We start from the raw sequence: 22,082 nt of genomic DNA, 5'->3' as shown, positions 1-22,082 counted from the left end.
GGTTTATTTTATAGAGCATATCAGCCTAGGATGGAGGGGTGAACCGTTTGCAGCTCTGACTGAAAGGGCAGGGGAAACACAGCACACAACTTTACATGCTGTAATGGCTTTTATCTCTCTCCTAAATCACAACAGTAGCTGTGACTGTTTTTACTGTGTGTCCAGAGGCCTGTTTTCAGTTTGTCACCAGAGACATTTTTTCTTGTTCGTGCCTTCACTTTATAGATTTATCCCTTTTCTAGGTCAAAGCCACACTTTGTGGATTCAAGTTACTGTGCCTGGGAAGCTGGGATACAGAACGAATTTTCCACACAGTGGCTTAACTCAACAGTTCTCTGCAAAACTGGTGATAAATCTTCTAACATTTCATTTTTGGGGGATGTTACAGTGCATTTTAATGGAATAGTCTAGCATGTATTTGTAGTTAGATCCCCTGCAAAAGTACATGTAAAATGTTATGTGTGTTCAGGAAAGTAACAGAAGACCCCCTTAATGCATCCTCCCACCCGGTAGTGGCAGCAGCATGCTGTGGGGAAGCTTTTTAAGCATAATGAAGCGGGTCAAACCTGGTAAGATGGATGGAGCGTACATGTTCAGCCACAATACAATTAAAACCATCTCTTACAACAACTGCAGCAAGAAAAAATATTATTTTTTTAAGTCTTGAAGTAGATTCTGAATTTGATTTATAACGAGGCCACGCATGCCAACAGAGATTTGATCCAAACCATTTTGTTGTTGCTCTGGTTGGATCTCTGCAGCTCCTTCAGTTACCAAAGCTCTCTTGGCTGCTTATCCAATCAATGCTTTTCTTGCAAAGTCTGTCAGTTCATTTGGATGACCTGGGTTTGTGTAGGCATATCAAATGCACTTTCAAGATTTCATTTGTAAAACAGAAAATGTGAGTCGATTATACTTTCCCTTTCTTCTCACCATTTTTGCATTATTTTGAGTTGGTTTTGCACACAAAACCTGAGTAAAACATACCAAGGTTCCCAGAAATAAATGGTGAAATTGAAGGGGTGTGAATAACTTTATTTACACATAGGAAGCAAGAATTTAACAGGAATGTCTACATGATGCAAAACAGAAATGAGAGGCGTATTGACAGATTTTATTCTTTTTTTTCCCTTCCCCTAACTGTTCATTTCTATTTTCCTGCAGGGATGAGTCGTGACACTGAGCTCCCATATTTAGTCATGAAGCTTGCCATCTGCTCAGTCAGCACATTTCCTGTAGAAATGTTCATACACAGGCTCTTATTTCTGCTGCCAGTTGTCCATTATGTCTGTGGTTTACAACAACGGCGTGTCTGTGCTGGTTGACACCAGCCTCAGCTTCAGCTAAACGAGTTAATTTATGAAACTGAAATATAGAGGCAAGGATGCAGGAACTATATTTAAGGGGATTTTTAAATAACTTTAAAAAAACACACATTAAAGATACACATGTCATGTTTTTTTTTTTTATTCTAGACTTGATAAGAAGTCATACAGTACAGAAAAAATAGATATACAGTACAGGAGTTAGTCATGTGATGTATGTGGTGAATTGTGGACAGTACAAACTAAATTCACTCTTAAAACAGGTACAGCGCTTTCTGGAAAAGATGTCTAAAAACCCTTAAATTACATAGAAATAAAATTATTGAGGTTGAATAATCTCAGACTGAACAATTTCAATAAAACCCAACATTATATTTATTCCGAAGAGGGAAAAAAAGAATCCAACATTAAGAAATAATTGCTTTCTGTGTTGGTTTGGTCACGTTTAGAAATCATGATCCTCTTGAGAAAATTTGACCTCAATTTACGGGGCTTTTCAAAGACTTAACAATACCAACCACTTCAACGACGATTCAGAGGCTTTGGAAAGGAAAACAGCCCCCAGCATCACACATCTTCCACCACACCCAACAATAGGTTTCAGTTGTCTTTCTACTTAATAATGCTTTATGTCACACCAAACCTACTCTCAGTGTATGATACTGAAAAGCTAAAGCTTCTAGTTAAAGAAAAATGAAATAATTTAAATTTAGGAAAACTTTCTATGGCGCCACTGTCCAAATAAGGGTTTCTACAAGTTTCAGTAAGTTACCTATTAGGCTTTTCAGGACCAGAAATAGTTTAAAACAGGAGAGACATGAATGACAAAAAAAAGAGACACATAGCTTCATTGATTTACTTACCAAGCTAAATATGAATGCCAAATTACGTTGATGTATTTTGGCTCTTGAGTTCAGTAATTTTACACTTAGGTTACCCAACTTCAACTCGATTCTCACAGTAGATAGTAAACTTTACAATGGACTTTAGTCTACAGGTCAACTATACAATTTCTTCTGTGCTGGCTATGGACAACTGAGCAGCAGTGTTTTTATTAGAATTGCCTGCAGATACCATATTCTATCTTAGGCAAAAATTGGTCCATTGTCAACAAAAGCTGATGAGTTAAGCAGTAAACAAATAATCCAAGACATACTGTCTCGTACTAGATTTCAGACCTAGTATGAGAAATTACAAGACTTTTTAAGGCCATAAAATGGAGGTTATTACAAATAGGACTTCTTTTTTAAGGACCTGCAAAAACTGGTCAGCATGTAGATAGCATGTGCTGGCTGCAAAGACAAACTGAGCCCAAGCCACCGCTCTTTTCTGCAGGGTGTTTGTAGGTTTTGGGGTTTTTATGGCTCTGACTGCAGATATGGGCAAGCTTAGACTCAGCAGCTCTTCTCTTGTAGCCATTACTAACCAACCAATCAACCAATTTGGATTGAATTCAGTGCTCTGTTGTCTTTCCCATTTCTAAGAATAATGATAAATATTTTTTGAAGTTTAAAAAGATATTGTGGATAACTTGTATGAGAGTATATGTTTAAAAAAATAGTTACATTTTTTACATGTGATTTTTTTCCCCCAACTGAATAAATATTCTTAGTTTAAACATCTTTAGAAATAAGCATGAACCTTGATGTTAATATTTTTAAGGCTGTAAGGATGCTGTTTTGAGGTACCTGTTAATAAAAATTTATTTTTTATGTTTGAATAAAAAAAAAAAATGCCTGAGTGATTCAATAAAATACAACACAGTGCAAACAACTCAACAACATAAAAGTATGTGTGTATGACTAAGTACCGATATACAGGAGAATAAAATGTTTAACGACTCCGCTTGCTGCTGTTCAGAGGTAACTATCATTTTGGTTCCTAAGGCAAAGACGGGCTCGACACTTGTTACACTGCAAGCAGCTGTGTGTGTTTTAACTCAGCTTCTGCTGGCTGTGGAGGTTTAGAGGCCTTCTGTGTCGTCCCTGCCAACGGGGAACTCTGTTATCTCCTTGGCAATTCGTTCAGCTATCGTCCTGCTGCTGGCAATAATCAGCCTGCGAGACATCAAATCAAACGGCCCACCTGGTTAAGGAAGAGAGATGTAAAATTAAGGACTTTTTTTCCCCTAATATGGTAAGAAATTAAATGATTAACAGAGAAGTGTGTGTGTGAAAACAACTGAATGATTCAATAACATGTTGCTTTTAGGAGCTAAAACTGGACCTGTTTGCTTTTTTTTGGTTTTGAATTGGCGCAAGAATCTTGATTTCTTTATTTTTTTAGCTGTTATATTACCAGCTGTTGGAGGGATGTTAATGCATTAATTTCGATTAATTACATAGATCCTAACAAAATGTATCTTTCTTGGCAAACAAAAATCCCAAGCCTGGAACTTTTATCGCAGTTTGCCGTATGTCCATAAATCTGTCGCACAAGCTGCATATCCAAACAAACGATGAATGACGAAGCAGCTTCTCTTGGCCCACTGGGAGTTAATTTTCCCTACAAAAAACAATCTGATGGGACACTGCAAAAGACCTTTGTTGTGTGAAAGCTGTGCAAAAAGGAGATGGCCTATCAGAAGTCCACAGATCACATTTCTAAAAAAGTATATTTTTTGAAGTTTCATGAATGATCAGGGGTTCCTGAAGCACTTGAAAGCTGAATGGGTATAATAATCTGTACCAAGTAGATAGTTAAAGAACCTAAAGGACATATTAGAAAGAATAAATTTATTTGTTTAACAGTTTAGCAGCAAAGTTTTTGAATTGAAAATGTTGCTTGTTCTGTCTATATATAGTTTTGATTAAAATGAGAATAAAATGCAGACTTAGAAAAGGGTAAAAGAAAAACTCCACACTTTTCCAGACTGTAATAAAGACCAGATTCTTTTTATTTTGTCCCTAGATGTAAAAGTCTTGACCTGAAACCAGGTGCACTTTCGATTTACCTAGACTATCTTTTGCGGCTCATAGAAAATGTGGACCAAACGTGAGACAAGAATAGTAGAAGATGGTGAAAAACTTTGACAGAAAAAGAAGATCAAGTACTCTAAGGTGACATTTTCTATTCTGCAGAAACCACAAACACAGCTGTGCTCAGCCGGAGGGGGGGCTTGTGAATTGCTGCTGCCTCACTTCTTGAGATTTCTGTTTACATGGAAGGAAAACCAAGGTGCTTATATAATGGGGTGACACTTGGATAATGAACAGTAAAAATCATCAAAAACACCCCTAAAATTGTTTGGGAAGCATACAGTAACCATTATGTGTCTAATTTGTCTACGATGAATGTTTATTAAGTTCTATAACAGATCTGTCAGACCAGAAATAACATTTTGCTGAGCTTGTTTCTTGATGCAACAGTGACCCCTACACTCCAAATCTGGAAAGGTGAAGCATAAGTTGCATTTTTTTAAATAACTTAAGTTGGAACTCATCTCGCTAGTAAGATGAGCAGCAAGTAAAAAAAAAAAAAAAGTGAGAAAGTTGCGAAGCTATGATTCACGGAGCTGGTGCTGGAGACGGTGCTCCGTTTCCACAGTGACCTTCTACTTTTGGCTTAGAGAAGAGCAGCGAGAGATTTCCTGCCTCTACGTGTCTTGCTGTACATCGCAGCATGCTCGGCACACCGCAAAGGTTGCTTTCACTTTCCTAAGAGCAAACCCCTTGATGCACAGCACATGCAGCGTAGGTGGGGGTTCAGAGTGATGAGGGGCCTTTACCTCAAAGAAACCACCTGCAGAAGCTGCCCCTGTGGGCGGTGGGCTATCAGGGAATCAGCTCCACGTCCAAACACCTCCCTCACCTGATTGGACAAACTGGTTTCAGTTTTTAGGCAAGGATGTGTCGAATGTTCTCAGGGTGAGCCCCTTCTTGAGTTTGCCATGACGACCCCTAAAGTTGGGTGGAAAGGAGTGAAACCGGGGAGAGGGGAAGCAGTTTGTCTAGGAAGTCTGTAGGCTTCGATGAGGTCAGGCTCCCTTTGGAGATTTTCCAGAAGAGCAAACTGCAGTATTCATCCAGCTCACTGGCCAGATTGCAAATATTGATCGCAAGCAGAAGTTTTGAGTATCTACCAGACAAATCAGTTAATGCATTGTTAAAGAAGTTGAAATGAATGACAGGGTTACGGGTGTTTTATAGGATAAGCTTTGTAGGGAGCATCAATATATATTACTGGACTGGACAGGGCCTATTAGCCGCTATAGCTAGTGACACACACCTGCAGGCGCCATTACTGTGCACTGAATAATATCCACAAAGACCATAGTGGTCCAATGTGGGATGACTGTGAATCTGTCAAACAAAATGGTTGATATGCTCTTATTTATTATCTAATTTCTATAAAATATGGCTTAATTTAAGCATGAGAAAATTGCAGTTGTTTTAAGATATAAAATTTGTATTCTGGTTTCAGTCAGTTCTGTCAAGATGCAAGGCAGGACTAATCAAATACACTGGGCAATAATTTAATTTTACATAATTGTCGCTGTAGGAGCCATAGTCTGTTAAAATTTTAAAAAAAACTATGGCTACTATACTTTATAAAATATTTCATCCTTTTTGATGACTGTTATGTATAACAAACCCGTTGTCATGGCAGCCGACTGACAGCAGCTCCGCAGACCGAAATGCATCAGGAAGTAACATCAAAAAACATTCAAACATTAAACCTAAAAAAAATTTAAAAAAATACATACATACAAAAACTAACTTATTTTCTCTCAGGTTTTTCTCTCCATAGAAGCCACACCTGGTCTGTAAGAGGGAACCGGTTGAGATATCCTGCAGTCAACTGATCATTCTTCCTATCCTGCTATTAACTTTTCCCTTTCACTAGGGAAAGAGAAAACAATTTCTTAAACTAACTTGAATAATAAACTAAACTTAATGCACTGCTTGATAACTAGGATCAATTGGCCAATCTTTTGAAAAGTGTCTCAAGATGACATTTGCTGTGAACTGACACTAAATTAGTAGAAGTGTTCCTAAAGTACACATTTAATTGGTCACTTTGACAGGTACTTCAGTAAGTTTTCAGCAGAATCCCTGTTTGAAGACGTCCAGTTGTCTCTGTGACTCACCTGAAATGTCCATGATGACTCCTCCGGCTTCAGTCACGACGGCCGCCCCTCCAGCCATGTCCCAGCAGTGGATCCCCATGTGATAGTAAGCGTCGGCCGAACCGGACGCCACTAGGCACATGTTGATGGCTGCGCTGCCTGGGGAGCGAATCCTGGAAACGGGACATTTAGTTTCAGCTTGTAGTGGGAATAATAAATGAGCAGCAATTATCCCCTGCTTAACAGTTCGTTATGTTACTGTGCATATTGTTGCTTTTTCAACTTTTTCTTTTATCTAACGAGTCTGCACAACTTACTTAAATTTTGAGAAAACACTAACAAGAGGCGGCTTTTATTGTTGGAAAATATAGATAAAAAAGGTTGCTGTGTACACAACAACAATGGAGGAGAAGGAGGAGGGCAGCAGCAGCTTCCATATGATTTATTAATAGACGTTTTGATCTAATTCAGGTCACAAGATTAAAAATGAAGAGGGTAAGACCATTTATACAAACGTCCCACTGGGAGGTTTCAGGCGCTTTCAGGTTATTTAAAAAATGCATCACAAAACACTACAGAGGGATGGGTCTATGAAAAAAAGAGTTTTTAGGTAAATTCCTCTTATTGGGTAAACAAAATGTTAAAGAATAAGAGCTAATCAGTGTTTGTTTTACAAGATGTGCAATATCATACTGCTGAATGAAACCTTAATGGGGTAAGGATATGGAGTGTGAAGGTGTAGAAGTTTCCATTTTAATATTTTTATTTTATTTTGAGGGGTATTTTGTGCTAAATGCAGAATAAAATAACTACTCAAAAGTAAATAACATTTTTTAAAGAGTTGGAGCACAATAACAAATTTTGCTGGACGATAAATTCCCCCAGAAGTTATTGCGATAAACGATAAAATTTTGTTTTCAGACCATTTTCAAGTAACATAATGGAAATGGCTTGAAGTCAGCAAGTTTCCAGATAAACCATTACTACATCTACCTGTTCCTGACTCATGCCAGGAAAAAAACTTTCCCGTTTTTCTATCACAAACCTAAACATGTAGAGTTTGCTAAATGGTACTCTGGAGAAACTATGCTTTGAATAAAAAAGGTCAATATTTTTTGTCACTCATTACAGAAACTGAAGCTTTTACATTATATGGAATCATCTCACAGTGAAAAACATTAAGCCATTTTTTTTTCTAATTTTGACAATTATGGCTTACAGACAATGAAAACAACAAAAGAAAGAGTTTAAGAAGATACAAAAATGACATTTTATACAGAAATGTCAGGCTTCTGAGAAGTATGTCGGTTTTGCCTTCTCCTACATTAATTGCTGCAACACTCCATAAGTTAATATTTACCCATGAACAGGAATGGTGAGGATAGTCTTGATGTTGGCTAACATAATGTTGAAGTGCTCAGTTTCCTTTTTGAAGCCCATTTCAGTCAGCACCAAAGACTTGCTAATGTCTTCAGAAAGGGAAACAAAAAGAAACCCATTCATTCCTGAAACAAACGGGATCAACAGCGGACATCCAGCTCCACCTAGTGGATTGATTTGCATCTACAACACCAGTCATGTGTCGTACGGAATCACCTTTCTGCCCGGACACTTTGATGGGGTTTCCGTTGCAAAACGCCCCTTTCCCTTTCCGTGCCGTGTACATTTTATCCTCGATGCAGCTGTAGACAATCCCAAACTCTATCTGAGAGCAAAAGGCAGAAAACACGCTGATAATTGAAGCTGTGTGGGAGGAGGGCTAAAAACAGAGCAGCAGCTGCATAACAAGGAGAATTTTTCAGCATCACTATTCAGAGATTCACAAGGCGACAATGGGGTTAATGTATATTATAATCAAGAAATCCCAGCAGGGGAATAAACATGAGATTTGCATACATTAAGACCTACCTCTTTCTTCACTGTGAAGCCGATTGATACAGACACAAAGGGGAACCTACCCAACAGAAATGTACAATATAAAACATCCGTTTAATGAACTCCCAGTAGGAATCAGGCTTTAAGAAGCGAGCTTCTATTATCAGTTCATTTTCATCTAATTATCCCTGAAGATAATCCAAGAGAGGACAATCCAAGAAAGGGAAGCTAATTAAAAGATAAAAATAGTCAAGGAGGGACTGAGATGAAACAGATTCAGAGCAGTTTCAGGCTTCCAGGAGAGCCTTACCTCCCGGTTAGGAGTACCTGTGCACAAAGTTGGTGGTGCCGTCGATGGGGTCGATGATCCAAGTGGGATTGTCGGTGAGAATGCTGGGAGCACCAGCGGCTACAGACTCCTCACCGATGAAGCTTAGAAATATAAAACAAAAACAAAATGAAACAGATAAAACGGCAGCAGTTTTGAACTATTAAATTGATTTGATATGAAGATATTTGACAAAATTGGCATGTCTAAGTAAATGACAAAAGCCTAACAACACACCTGCTTTAAGTTTTTAATTTTTGTAACGCATACTTACACTTAAAGTGGCGGTATTATGTATTTTCCAGGAAAACAGCGCTATTTTATAGCACAATCAAGTAACTATGTTACCTTCAGTTGTTGTTAAATGCTGTGTATATGTATATATTAAAACATGACATAAAATAAATTAGACTTTGTAATTTGACTACTTGAAATCGGCCCCTGTCTCTTTTAGGAGCTCCTCTTTTTTCTGACACTCCACCTTCAGCATGTCATCACAACAATGCTTCTCATTATGCCCTTTGACTGAAGGTAGTTCTTATGATTAGCTCCATCAGGTGTTGTCTAATTGTTGCTGCTGCTAGTCTGGAGGAGCTGAGTGGTTGAGGCATGGAGGAGGGTTGCTCTGTGAGGTGGAGGTTTGGTTGGGGATTGCAGCTGTGTGGAAATCGGTGGTACTTTGTCAGAGCATATCTGAATGGTTGCCAGGGGACCTACTAATAAATACAGTCACCAGTGCCAAAAAAACATTTCAAAAAAGAAAAAAGCGTGACACAGTTGTGGGCTGCATTTGGAGGAGAATTCAAATTTGGACAGCCTTCGAAGGATGCAACACCTGAATATGAACACACCATATACAGTCAGACCCCACTTACCGGTAATTTTTTTTTTTTACGCTTTTATGGAGTTATTTAATTTTTCCAAAACCGTTTTATTTTTTCTTCATCTTCCCTTGATAAACAACTACAGCATTGAATGTGTCTAGTGTTTTCAATTAATTCATTAATTGTATAACCCTGAAAAGTTTGAGAAGCCCTTGTGTTCACTAAGACTAACTGCCTTAATATATTATTATTATTCATATGTTTAACACACACATTAATAAACAGTTTACAGAGCTTGGCAGGGTCTGAAATGACCAACACTTTTCTGTATGTTTATATGTGTAATTATATAAGCATGGTCTGCTGGCATTAGCCTTTAGCATAAAGCATATTTAGAGGGTACAGAGGTCCTCAACCTTTTTAAACAGAGAGCACAATGCTTGCATTGACACAAACTCTCCATTGTCCCTCTACTGTAGCATGGGAGCATAAAAAAACGTTTTAAAAATTTGTAAGTACACATTTTATTTCTCCTTTAAATTTGTAACATAATGCTTAGTCCTGGAAAATTACAAATTACCTGAATCTTTATGCTTGTGTGTTTTCAGAAAATAGAGAAAAAGAGAGTTACTTTTATTGAGCGAAAAAGGTGATTTCTCCATCCAAGTGGATGATTTCCACTTCACACTTCTTTCGACAGCCTCGGCGTAAATTCTCTAAAATAAACTTAGCTTCCTCCCCAATCATGTCGCAAGTTTATGCTGAACGAGAGACGCATCACACATACACACCTGGCATGTATTTGAAAAAGCAGAACATGATGCAAAGTTTGCTTTTGACTATCTTCAAGCATTTTGATCATCTCTTTGACACTAAAAGCCCAGACCATGATACTAATTTAGACAGCATATATAACTTAGATTTTGTACAGATATGGTTAACTACAAAGGTTTAATCAGTTGTGCATGGACAAACAACAAACATAAGTTTGGCCATAATTTGCTCCGCGTGCAGACCGGGGATGTGTGTGCAAGTGATCTGGTTTACAAGAAGCCAGAACATCTAGAACAGCCGCCCAATGGCACAACAGCAGGCAACTCGAGTTGAGCAACACATTATCAGCTGCCAAATCACTTGACAACGGTAGCCGCAAACGGCAAAACCAGCTGCAAACACATGAATTACCCAAATCACTGGGTGAAAAACTATTGCATCAGGAAAAAGCTGCAAATAAACAAAATACTGCAATCAGAGAAAACAGAACAAATGCGGCTACCACAAACACAATGCTGCAACCACAGGAAATAGAAGCAAGAGGAAAAATGCCACAAATAGCAAAAGCAACTGCAGATTTGAAGCCCAGGAAACTTGCAAAATAATTCATCGCTCCATTCCTCTTATGCCCTCTGTCCTATGTTCTTCAGATGGAGTAAAAAACAAACTCATGCATCAAAGATTTTCCATAACAGCAGCGCACCTGTGCGTGGGGTACTTCTCCTTTAAGGAGGATATAATGAGCTGCTCCACTTTTTGGTCCGTCTCGGTCACCAGGTCAACCGGAGAGCTCTTCTGCATGATGGTGATGTCCTTCTGCAGCGCCTCGCGGATCATCTGTCAGAAACACGGCAACGACTGAACACAGCTGCTGCTCTAATTAGCCCCATGTGACGAGCGTCATGGTGACAGATTGTTGGCAAGGGTGGGCCACAGACGACAATATGTCTGAGCTCTGTAGGTTCATAAATTTATTCCGTCTGGGGTTTCCTTTAATGCAACATTATGTTCACGCTGTAACATGTACTGAGAAACAAATTCTATAATGAACACTTTAGGAGCAGAAAAAATGCAAATGACAACTTGCATACAGAAAGCAGGACTATCTGCACCTTTTAAAGAGAAAGCCTTAAATAAATTGAATTTTATTGCAGAATTTCATTAAATTCTCTAGAAGAAAACCTGGCCCACAGCATCACAGATCCAACAGAGGGCATTTGGGCTGGGGGAGTGTTTGTTACTGAAAACTGAAATCTTAGCCTCAAGTAACATAACTCCACAGCTCTTCAGCAAACTCCACATGTTTACATTTGAGATGATGAGACAGAAAAGCCTTTTTCCTGGCATGCTTCCCAAACAACTGGTTGTTATGGAGACTTAGTGACCCCAGAAAGCCACTCTTTACAACAGTTCTCCAACATTAAGATTAACACTGTCTTCACTAAATCTAGTTGATAATATTTCCCCAAAGAAGTAAAGTTTTGTTTTTGCTAAACAATGAGCTGGTTTAATATTATGCATTTCCAATCAGTGTTTTTATATTTAATGTTTAATTATCTTTTTTTTTTTACTTGTATGAAATAAACATGTACAAATAATAAGGAGACATACTCAGTTTTTTTTCCTCCTTTAAAGTTAAAGTAATTAAAGTAATCTAAACTTTTCATGCTTTATGTCACATAGTATTGATCAAATTATTTCTATCAGCTGAATGTCAGAATTATAAGAGGTAATTTTATGTTATTTTCTTAAATTTGAAAAGTTTGCACACATTAGTATATGAAAGAACTGCCTTTTAAACTGTATTACTTGGGTTAAATGTTTGGGTTTTCCTTCACCAAGCTTATCACAAGAATTTCCTGGGGTTCTGACCCAATCCTCCTGACAGAACTGGTATGTTTGAGGCAGATTTTTCTTCTGTTTTGCTCTTACATACTTTTTTTTTTTTTTAGCAGAAGTGACTAAAATAAAGTAAGAATAACAGGTTTCTGAAGGCTACTCCAAAATATTGGCTGTCCTGAAGCCACTTTCTTAAAGAAAGAGCACTGATTAGACTTTATCCCCATAAATACTTTGCTTACCTTTCCTGCCCGTTTGGTGACATCTAAACAGAAGTCCATACATTCCTGCCAAAAATCGCTCATGTTGATAGAGAGGAGCGAAGAATAAAGATTAAGATACCTGGAAGATAAAGGAAGGCTTTACTAAAACACACCAACATCCAGTCCGTCGAGTTAACAGCCTTTAAGACAGCAACCGTAATACAAAATATTTTAAATGGGTTAACAACATGTTTTGAATAAAAAAAAGAGGGAAACATTAGTTATAGCATAGGTTAGCTTTCTAAGATAGCTTGTAGCTTCACAGATTTAGTGCAGGAAGATTAGATGCCATGTACCAAAACACCGTCAGATAATTTCCCAAGCAATTGTGGATTTGATTTAATTTCCGCCTTTGAGTGCACACTTTGAGGGATCTCGAGCTAGTTTAACCAACCTGGAGAATGAGAGACAGCCACAACATTGACGTTTAGCCGTGGGAGGCTGGAGCTTCCGCTTCGTTTTCTTCTTCTTGGCTGATTGAAAACAACTTCAGAGGTGCATACCGCCCCCTGGTGTTCATGACTGTAACCTCATCGTCTCCACCCACTGTATCCTTACATTGTCTGATGTAAAAGTAATGAATAATTCTTTATTTATCATTTCTAATATTTCCTCTTGTTCTCTTTCCTTTAGTTGCATATTTAAAACGCTTCATCAAAACATGATCAGCACTTTCTTTCTCCCAGCAAAAGTCACATTTGTTGTTTTTCTTTTCCCCTATTATAAATAATTATTCTCATTATTACATTTTTCCTTCTTCTTCTTCAATCACAGCCAATTCTTTGTTATTACAAATTTTGGTATTCTACACAATGTTTTTCGTTTCTTGTTTTCTTTCCAATTTTTTGCCATATTTCTATTTCTTTTCCTTTACTAAAAGTGTTCAAATGCAGATAACTCCTGATTTAAACCAACAGGTGGCAGCAGCATCAGTGGTAACAACAACCAACATACGTCTAAAAGTTATGCTGGGATTTGAAGATATGCATGACCATAAGAAATACTTACAGTAGACATACATCAAACTTCAGTCATACATTATAAATCTCTTAAATGTAATGCAATGTCGCCCTAACCAAACCTGTAATCAGTTTCATCTTAATTCAAAACAACTGTCAAAATCAGATATTCTGTGGTAAATAACATAATATAGTTTATTTTAGAGATACATATAAAAATGAAATCAGAAGATCTTTGGTATATAAATAAGTTAGTGAAAGATAATCAGTATCAGGAGAAGTCATCCCTAAGTTGTAGAAATGTATGAAGTGTATGTACCATGTATGTATTGTTACCAATGTTGCTTTGTATTATTTTTAATCAAAATTAGCAACACTATTACATTTCAGTTTTTAGACTCAGAGAAACTGATGTTGAGAACTTTAATTGTATAGAACCGATTTTGTCAGCAGAGAAAAACTAACAAAATTTAACTGATTGGATATTTTGCTCATAATAAAATTCTTGAGGACTTTGTGTACATTATCTCCCAAATTATGGAGAAAAATTTCAGAGTACACCAGACACTTTGTTTGGGACATTCCTACCAGCATCCTAATAGGAGTCATGTGGATCTTCTTTTGGAAAATGGGGGTGGAAAAAAAAAAACGTTTTTCAAGAATGCCTTGGTCATAGTAAGGAGACGTGTTTGTTAACCAGCGAAAACAACCTCAACAACTCTTAGTCCCAGAAGGAAACTGTTGGATGCATGGAACTATCAGACATAACAATAAGCTGGAAATCAAGAACCAACTGCTTCCCATTGCAACTGTGGGAGCGTTTTGCAGGCCATTACTAGGAAATGGAAGGTGGTAAGCTTGACATTTTTCCAGAAATTTGTACACAATATTTTTAACTTCATGTACTTTAAGGGAAAAAAAAGTTTAAAAAATGTTTTTCTGTAACTTATTCTTACATTCGTTTGAAGTCTTTGTATTGAGTGCTTGACACGCTGGTGGTTTTGTTAGAGCTGCACTAACAAAACTTACTTTTTGCACTTAATGCATGAGTGCAAAAAGTAAAATAAAGCAGTTGAAAGATGTTAGCTGTTCAAAAATAATAATTACATATCAGCCAATGACAGACATCTTTTGAGTCTTCAGAATTAAATGTCGTACTTTGCAGCTACATTCTGTAATACCCTCCTTTTTAGGGGGCCTTATCAACGCAATGGCAAGTTAAAACATGTCTCTTTTTGAAGAACTACGGCGCGATCAAGGTTTCCATGATTATGCCTTCTGTTAAATCGGCTTGCTCCGTAATAGTCACCATATGTAAGTAATTCTCTCCAATGTTCTCGTGACATTCTTTCACAAAGTCAACCACTCCTAAATGTAACAGATACTGTCTTTTTTTTTTCTTTGACTTTTGTGCCTGACTCAAAGGGATTATTGTGCCTCAGCTCTGCCTCTGTCCCGTACAAGCCACGTTTGGGACAACTCCAAACATTAAGCACATTGTGATAGGAAGATGCTTCACTTACACCACACTGGTTCAGCCCGGCTTATGGTAATGTACCATTAATTAACAGCACATTAATAAATACACATAAATACTGTGTATTTATAGACACATTATGCGTATGAAGAATGAAAGAGCTTGAAAAAGAAAGCAGTGATTAACGTTGATGGATTTGTAGTAAGCCATTTACATGTCAGAAATTTTTCAGCGGAATCCACTAGCTTGTGTTTACAGATTTTTTATGAGGTTGCTTTTATTGTTGCATTTAAATGTCTCAAATTGTAAGACATTTTATCACAAGATAATCTCTGGAAATGCAAAATACATGTCTTAACAAATGATTTTATTTAGAATTGAAAAAAACAAACAAAAAAGAAAGAAGTCAACCCGGTGATATGTAAAAAAAAAAGTAACTGCTTCCTATGAGTTTAACAACTCATAGGAACCAAGAGTGTTTTTGCCACTCTTGGTAAAATGGTGACAAATTGCCGTCTAGCATTTGCCATGACTATCAATGAGTCATTTTTATTACTGTATTTGAAATCCAGTCCACTCTTTTTGCACAATTGTTTCAATGCAGCATCATTGAATGATTTTTGAGCACAAACTGGCTAATTAAGTTCATACCACAGCATTTCAATGAGATTATAGTCCAAACTTTGACTAAGCCACTCTAAAACCATGAATTTTGATTTTACTTAGACTTACTGCTGGAGTTATTTAGTTCATTTTCCCAAATGTTCCAGAGTGTAAAGTCACCTTCCATTTGTGTTAAGAACCTAAAAATAAGTGATTGGTTCTTACACTCTGTGGCCCAAAGATGACACACTTTACTGTATTTCTCTAACAGTAAGCCTTGGAAAAGCTATTTTATGCCTCCTTTGTCATCCTCTTAACTGTGACTTGTTTGTCATAACTCCAGTTGTTTTTAGTTATTGCTTAGACATGTTTAAGCAGGTAGTTATTATTTTTCTTGTATCCATGTCCTTACACGTGAAGATAAAGAAGCCAGTGCCCTGCCTAAATGACATGTTCCTTTGTTCAGTTGACAAGCCATCAGTCACTCACACTCACTTTAAGCCCAGGAGGGTACGGCTCTAAACCTCATTGCTGACAAAGCTGGCTGCTCACACAGAAATGGAAAGTTAGGTGGAAGGAAAAACTCAGAAAAATTTCCACAAGCAATGTGATATTCTAAGCTTCTTATAAACTGAATTTTGGATATTTCTGAGGTACAAGCCATAATCATTAAACTTAATAGTTGCTAAAATTGCTCAAATAAATTACCCTTTTGGTCAGTTTCTAACATTTTACTCAACAATTGCAAGTCTTTCATCAGCAGTTATTTTTGTGATCAATTGTTCCATATTCAGGTATGACTGTGAGGAAATCTGGAGGCAGTTTGAGAAGGCTGTTGTCCAGCATGCCTCTTGTAATGTGACAGAAGAGCATTATTGTGAAATGTTTAACATGATGCCACAGGTCTGGCCATGTGATAGGGTGAGTGTTGAAACTCGAGTTTTAACAAATCAGTTCTTAAATCACTTGGTAAACTGTGGTTTTCTATTATCTGTTCAGTTTCTTTTTTGGAGTAAAACCAGGATGTTGATGCACAGTTACGCAGCTGTTTTTCGGCATTTCTGGACACTGGAAGACACGTTGGTTGGTTTCCTGTTCAACGACCTGATCTGGTGTGGCCAGGAAGAAGACTCTGGTTGGTTGATCTTTATCTGCAATAAAGAAGAGTTTTTAAAAAGAATTATGAATAAAGTGCCTTATAATTTTGATAAAATTCCATCACAGCCTAACCTTGAACATCAATGCATTTTATTACGACTCTATAGGATAAGCTGACACAATAATGTGCATATTTGGGCCGTGAAAAGAAAAGAAAAGGTTGCATGTTTTTCAGATATTTTAGAAATGAAAATCTGAAAACAGTGGATTTATTTTTACCACACAGACATCTAAAAACCGCCATAAGTTTATGGTCATTTTCTTGCTGGAAGTTGAGTCATTTTCTCTGCACCCTATAACAGTTTTTGTTGTCTATAGGATTATGTATCTAGCACCATTTATCATTTTACTTGTACTCGCTTCCCTTTCTTTGCAAAATAAATCCCCACATGCTGTTACTGCTGTTCTTCATAACCCTTTCTTTCACATGGTTTCAGTGTCTGCTACGTGACAACCTGCAAACAGAACTTCTCATGACTTTGTTAAGTCTCACTCCAGAATTTCAAAATATTTACAGCATTAATTTCAGCATTAAGTCTGGTCAAACTGGATGATTTAGCTCATTTGGTTCCTGCCCTGGCTAAAGTATTTCTCTAGCACACCTTCAATAATCTACTGCTGAACTGTAAAAATATTGAGGCTGGTATACACCTATTTAGACTAATATTCCAAAGTGATTTATGTGTATTTTGCTGAAATGTAACATAAATATAATTTATTTGATGCAGACTTCGATTTCAATTCTTGTCCAGCGTGGTCAACATGCAGAACCCATCCAGTTTACTCATTATGGAAGCGAGCCTCACAAAACGTAAAATTTCTTTTTTATCAGCATACAATGTTTCCTACAGAATCTTGCATGCCAATTTGCTCTCACTGGGTTCTCGTTTGTTAGTTTGCAGAGATGGCATGTGGGAACATTACCGTGTTGTTGAATGGGTCTATTACTAATGCATTCAACAGGAAGAGGTAAGATGACAGGAGTAAGTTACTGAAAACGTGTTCAAAACTTAATTGTTTGACTTCTTTTTTTTTCATAGCATGTTTGGAAGCATTGAACTGGACAGCCTGAATCCTCAGAGAGTGAACTATGTCAACATAAAGGTGGTGACAAATCCAGAGGGACCTCACATGTAAGCACAAAAACTACATTTAAAAAATAAAAAAATATTGCCTCAAGCACATTGCTATGATAAAGAGCGTTTTTGGCTGCAACATTCACCAATTGACCACGTCAAGAGGTGATGATTTAGTGCAGAAGGTGTTCCAGTCCTGTATTCCAGCAGTGATGTATGTTGTTTCAGTTTCTATGTGCTCATTGGATCAGAAAGTAATCTTCAACAAACAGGACGTCCACCACAGAACCAGGAATCAGTTTGACTTTTTCCAGCAGGTGATTTATTGTCCTAATGGTCATGAAGCTGTTCAACAGGAGATCACTTGTTTCCTTTATTTGTATGAATTATTTTACATTTTGTCACATGACAAACACCAAATGGAAATGAATTTATTGTGATTGTACCTCTGGTTAGCTCAACACAAAGTTTAACTGAGAAAGGGAAACCAAAAGTTGCCTATTTAAAAAAAATTATCTAGTGAAAAATCAAAGAGGATTAGCTTCTAAAACAGGATCTCTAGCTGAACTGAACAAATTCACAACAAGCATTATTACAATTACTACCAAACAGAAGGAGTTAAAAGGAGTTAAATACAGGACAGTCCTGACAGAAAACCTGTTAGATGCTGAAAAAGACTCCAACATGGGGCAGCGGTTAAACTTCCAGACACCAGAGCTATAATGCAATGGTTTGGATCAAAACATATTTATGTTTTAAAATGGTTCAGTCAAAGTCCAGTCAAATTGGTTGAGACAAAACTTAAAAATGTGCTGGTAGTAGATGGTATCTATTTAGTATGAAAAGCAGAATAGATCAAAATGTCAATTTCCAGATGTTGAAAGCTGGTAGATTCAGAGGGAATAGATTAATATATATCACATTTTCTGATTCTTATTTGTAAAATTTTAAAAACCCATTTTTCCTTCTAGTTTACAATTATGTCTTACCTTACACATAATAAAGTAAAATACATTGTAATTTGTGGTTGTAATGTGACAAATTATGAGGAGTACCTCTGCATGCTCACTTTTCACCAGCAGAAGTAAAAAGCAAAAAGACAAACATAGTAAATTGAGACAGTTTAGGTGACTCACTCTTATTTTTTTTTAATGGTTTGCTAGAAGAGGTGAGTCAAGGGCAATGAAAGAAGAATTTCTTCACATCACGCTTCAGTTGCAGATTTCCATGAAGTTCATCTCCTCTGTAACACTCTGTGAATTTCTAAGTCTGTTCATCTGATTTCATTGATGTGACAGTCTGATAAGATCACACATTATGGTCACTTTTTGTTCAGACATGTCAGAAAGAGAGGTTCACTTTGTTTAAAAAAAATGAATAAAATAAAATGGGTTCATACTCACTATAGAGTTGTTGCTTTTGTTTCAGTGTTTTGTTGGGATTGTGCCATGATGTAAAAAATCAACCAGTTCGAGTGGATTTAAAATCTGAAGCATTAGATCACTTTCACAGTACCAACATGTTATAATCAGCTGCTGGCAATGGATAAAACTAATTCAGTTTTAGTTTGTATCATTAAAATCTAGATTTTCTTTCTATTTAATTTCAAAAATGTCACTTTCTAGTCCCAGCTGAAAAATTTAAAACTACCTAGTGTCATTTATTACTTGACATTAACACAGAAAGGCAGGACATAAAAGTAACATCATTATGCAATGTCAGACCTATTGTTACTTAACACAGCAAATTTAAGCTATGTTCATTTTCACCATTTCTTTTTTATAATTAGTTGCTAAAATATTTCAAACTATTATGTTATTTGACTTTCCTGCAGAGAATCATGCAGTCAAGGATCTATCGTAGAGCTCATCCAAATACTCTGGTCACGAGGTTTCCGATGGACCTGTACCGATAGTGACCTGTAAGTGACATTTGAAGACTTTTCATCATTGTGCAATTTTGGAAGATTGCTTAGGAGGAACTGATTTTAAAAAAATCTTTATTGTGAATATTATGAAACATTCACTTTATGTATAGTGCATATCTGTTGCAATAAGGTTGTTTCTTCCTAGGGTGAGGTTAGGGATACTTTTTGCCTTTTCAAAAGATTATGCCTGATCCACCAATAATTCAGCATCTAAACTCTTTTCTTGGGACCATTTTCACCTTGTGACTACATTGGTGGAAATATCTTTTTCTAAGGATTTTGAGCCAAACTGTCAGCTGTGAGAAACCAAATTAACCAATTTTTTTATTATTTTTTTTCACAGGACCTTGGTGATCCTTCAGTGTATCCAGGACCTAAATCAGCCCAGTTGCCAGATGTTGGCAAGCAGCATGTTGCAGCAAAAGGTCTAAACATCCACATGAATCATATTTTGAAACCATGTGTCAAGCTTTAAAATGTGTCTGCCTGGTAGTGAAACTAATTTAATGGTTAACATTTTCTTTCCAAACCTTCCTTATCAAAATATGTTTTGTTAGGATTATAGATTTTTGTATCAATGTTTGGTGTTTAACCTCTCCCTTATGTTTAACATTTTCTAGAAGAAGTGGTGGTTTTTTAGCTAACACATGCACACAGCTTACACACATAACTGCTGAACATCACAGAGGTTTCAGGTTTTAGGTGCAACAATATTGTGGTAATTAAATTGTGAATGTGAATATGTTTGAAATAAATAAACTAAACTGAAGCAGACAAAACATTTGGTGTGCATTCATAACAATCAGTACATGATTTAGGGGGTAATCAGAGTCAGATGGCTAATTTAATTAACCTGATTTCAAAATGGTTCTGCAGACCTAACTACTAATAAGTGGTTTCATTTAATACTTGTATATTTCCACAGTGTTTATCATTCTTATGTACACTTTTTAAAAATAAAGTCTTGAGCTTTAACACACCTACGCAAACACGATGCTTGCATGGGTGTGAACAATGTACATCTGAACTGTTCACCTCGAGTTCTAGCTTGAATTGAAACCACAACTAGAAGTTCAATATTTAACTTGCAACCACCATTGTACTTGTGAACATGTTCTCCATTTTAAGCTTCCGATGAGTTATGTAAGAAAACAGCAGTTTCGCCTTTCATCCTTAATATGACTGTCTCCTACACAAGCTGTTGTTTTTAAGAAATTCCTGTTTATTTTCTCATACATTTTATCACATTGTGTCATTTTCAAAGCACAGCTTAAGCGGTTCACATCCTTCTGTTTGATTCAAGTGTATAAGATTAAACAAGTTTGGGCTTGAACATCTGGAGACATCAATCTTTTTTATGCAAACTCCACAGTTGTGAGGATACCAGATGTGCGTGCAATCATCCCCAGTGGAGCGACGGCATTATCAGGACGATGCTTTGTGGCCTTATTATCTGTCAGGATCTTTAGGTTCATGCTTTTGATTATTTGTTATTCTGTATTCCTGTTTCTTTTTCTTTGTTTCTTTTCAGCCATCTCTTGGGTATTGTAGATTATGTTTATTATTCATTGTGTTACTCTTAGATTCATTTTTCCTAGTTCCTCTTTTTGTTTACTCACCCTGGCCTTCTTGTGCCTTCCTCAGTCTGCCATCTGCTCTCTCCCATCACACCTGTAACCTGTTAGCCAATCATTCTGGTTTATTCTTCCAGTTTACTCTCTCAATATTTAACTACTTCACTCCTTCATTCATTCCTCGCTGGTTCCTCCTGTTATGTCACCATTTTATTTCCTCCATGTACCTGGTTAACTTTTGTTCCTGTCCTTTCTTTGTGTCCTCATGACAGTTTTGCAAGTTCTTGTTAATAAATCTTTCATTAAATATTAAAATTTCTGGATGGAGCATGAAATTGGGGCTTTTGAAAGGCTGGCAGTTGCAATTCCATATATGATCTGTATATATTGGGAATATGACGCAGGTTAGATGCTTTCATCTATTGCTTTCTCATACAATTGCACTACGCTGCCACCCAGCTTTATTCGTTCCATGACGTCCAACCCAACCCAACCCTCTACATAAGTCGCCAAGCTGAATGTTTAACCTCTTGTGGCCAGATTAAATCCTGTACACATCCATTTCTGCATGTGTTTGTATTTACACCACTATTGTATTATTTACTTTGTTAGTTACATATTTTGTATTTAAATTACATGATGACATAAAAACCAACGATTGTTATGAAGTGCAAAATATTTGGATTTTTGTTTAACATTTATGCATCTTGCAGTGCAGTTGGGAAGATATTCAGAAATGCTTAATGAAAAACAGCTTAATTTGACACAGTGATCAATAAATATAATTCCTGATAGATGTATCCCATCATGAACAACAGAATCCTGCAAAAACTAAAATGCATTTGTTGTTGATATAAGATTTTAGCAGAGGTTTGGGAAATGTTTGCTAAAGGTTATGACTAACTTTCACATACTGCTTCAGGACGACTTCCCATAATTAATGAACCAATGATTTCTTCAGCTGAAAAATTCTGAGGAAGAAAGTCTTACTGTCAGTTCATAATCGTATGAT

General features: G+C 36.8%; 2 protein-coding genes across 9 annotated transcripts; one reads left to right on the top strand and one right to left on the bottom strand.

Moving 5' to 3' along the window:
- Positions 1 to 1,014: 1,014 nt before the first annotated feature.
- LOC114136796 (inositol monophosphatase 1) lies at positions 1,015 to 12,783 on the bottom strand. 2 transcript variants are annotated; one of them, XM_028005079.1, is made up of 9 exons: positions 12,691 to 12,783; positions 12,276 to 12,375; positions 10,898 to 11,031; positions 8,596 to 8,700; positions 8,302 to 8,347; positions 7,990 to 8,098; positions 7,754 to 7,862; positions 6,415 to 6,566; positions 1,015 to 3,410 (listed from the first exon to the last, which is right to left on the bottom strand). In XM_028005079.1, exons 2-9 carry the CDS (start codon positions 12,336 to 12,338, stop codon positions 3,289 to 3,291), a joined length of 840 nt encoding a protein of 279 aa, XP_027860880.1. In that variant the 5' UTR covers positions 12,339 to 12,375; positions 12,691 to 12,783; the 3' UTR covers positions 1,015 to 3,288. The 2 variants fall into 2 exon arrangements, with proteins under 2 accessions (XP_027860880.1, XP_027860881.1); XM_028005080.1 differs by having other exon boundaries at positions 12,593 to 12,703.
- A 1,059-nt stretch (positions 12,784 to 13,842) lies between these two features.
- LOC114136564 (ADP-ribosyl cyclase/cyclic ADP-ribose hydrolase 1-like) lies at positions 13,843 to 20,829 on the top strand. Of its 7 annotated transcripts, none has more exons than XM_028004617.1 (10): positions 13,844 to 14,104; positions 14,497 to 14,569; positions 14,681 to 14,804; positions 16,130 to 16,256; positions 16,335 to 16,470; positions 17,246 to 17,304; positions 17,389 to 17,462; positions 17,534 to 17,626; positions 19,404 to 19,490; positions 19,840 to 20,829. In XM_028004617.1, exons 2-10 carry the CDS (start codon positions 14,521 to 14,523, stop codon positions 19,925 to 19,927), a joined length of 837 nt encoding a protein of 278 aa, XP_027860418.1. In that variant the 5' UTR covers positions 13,844 to 14,104; positions 14,497 to 14,520; the 3' UTR covers positions 19,928 to 20,829. The 7 variants fall into 7 exon arrangements, with proteins under 7 accessions (XP_027860419.1, XP_027860418.1, XP_027860417.1 ...); XM_028004616.1 differs by having other exon boundaries at positions 13,845 to 14,104; positions 16,130 to 16,238; positions 17,222 to 17,304; XM_028004611.1 differs by having other exon boundaries at positions 13,847 to 14,104; positions 17,222 to 17,304.
- Positions 20,830 to 22,082: the final 1,253 nt, after the last annotated feature.

Source organism: Xiphophorus couchianus, chromosome 21 (genome assembly GCF_001444195.1).
Source record: "Xiphophorus couchianus chromosome 21, X_couchianus-1.0, whole genome shotgun sequence".
NCBI lineage: Eukaryota > Metazoa > Chordata > Actinopteri > Cyprinodontiformes > Poeciliidae > Xiphophorus > Xiphophorus couchianus.
Note: the sequence above shows the minus strand (reverse complement) of the source record. Positions and strands in the feature narration are given on the sequence as shown.

Coding starts and splice junctions, on each gene's coding strand:
- LOC114136564 (XM_028004611.1), top strand. CDS start 14,521: ATGATTATGCCTTCTGTTAAATCGGCTTGCTCCGTAATAGTCACCATA. Junction 16,257..16,334: donor AGGTCTGGCCATGTGATAGG/GTGAGTGTTGAA, acceptor TTATCTGTTCAG/TTTCTTTTTTGGAGTAAAAC. Junction 17,305..17,388: donor GGAAGCGAGCCTCACAAAAC/GTAAAATTTCTT, acceptor CTCGTTTGTTAG/TTTGCAGAGATGGCATGTGG.
- LOC114136796 (XM_028005079.1), bottom strand. CDS start 12,338: ATGAGCGATTTTTGGCAGGAATGTATGGACTTCTGTTTAGATGTCACC. Junction 8,348..8,595: donor ACCACCAACTTTGTGCACAG/GTACTCCTAACC, acceptor TCTGTTGGGTAG/GTTCCCCTTTGTGTCTGTAT. Junction 6,567..7,753: donor CTCACCATTCCTGTTCATGG/GTAAATATTAAC, acceptor TCCCGTTTCCAG/GATTCGCTCCCCAGGCAGCG.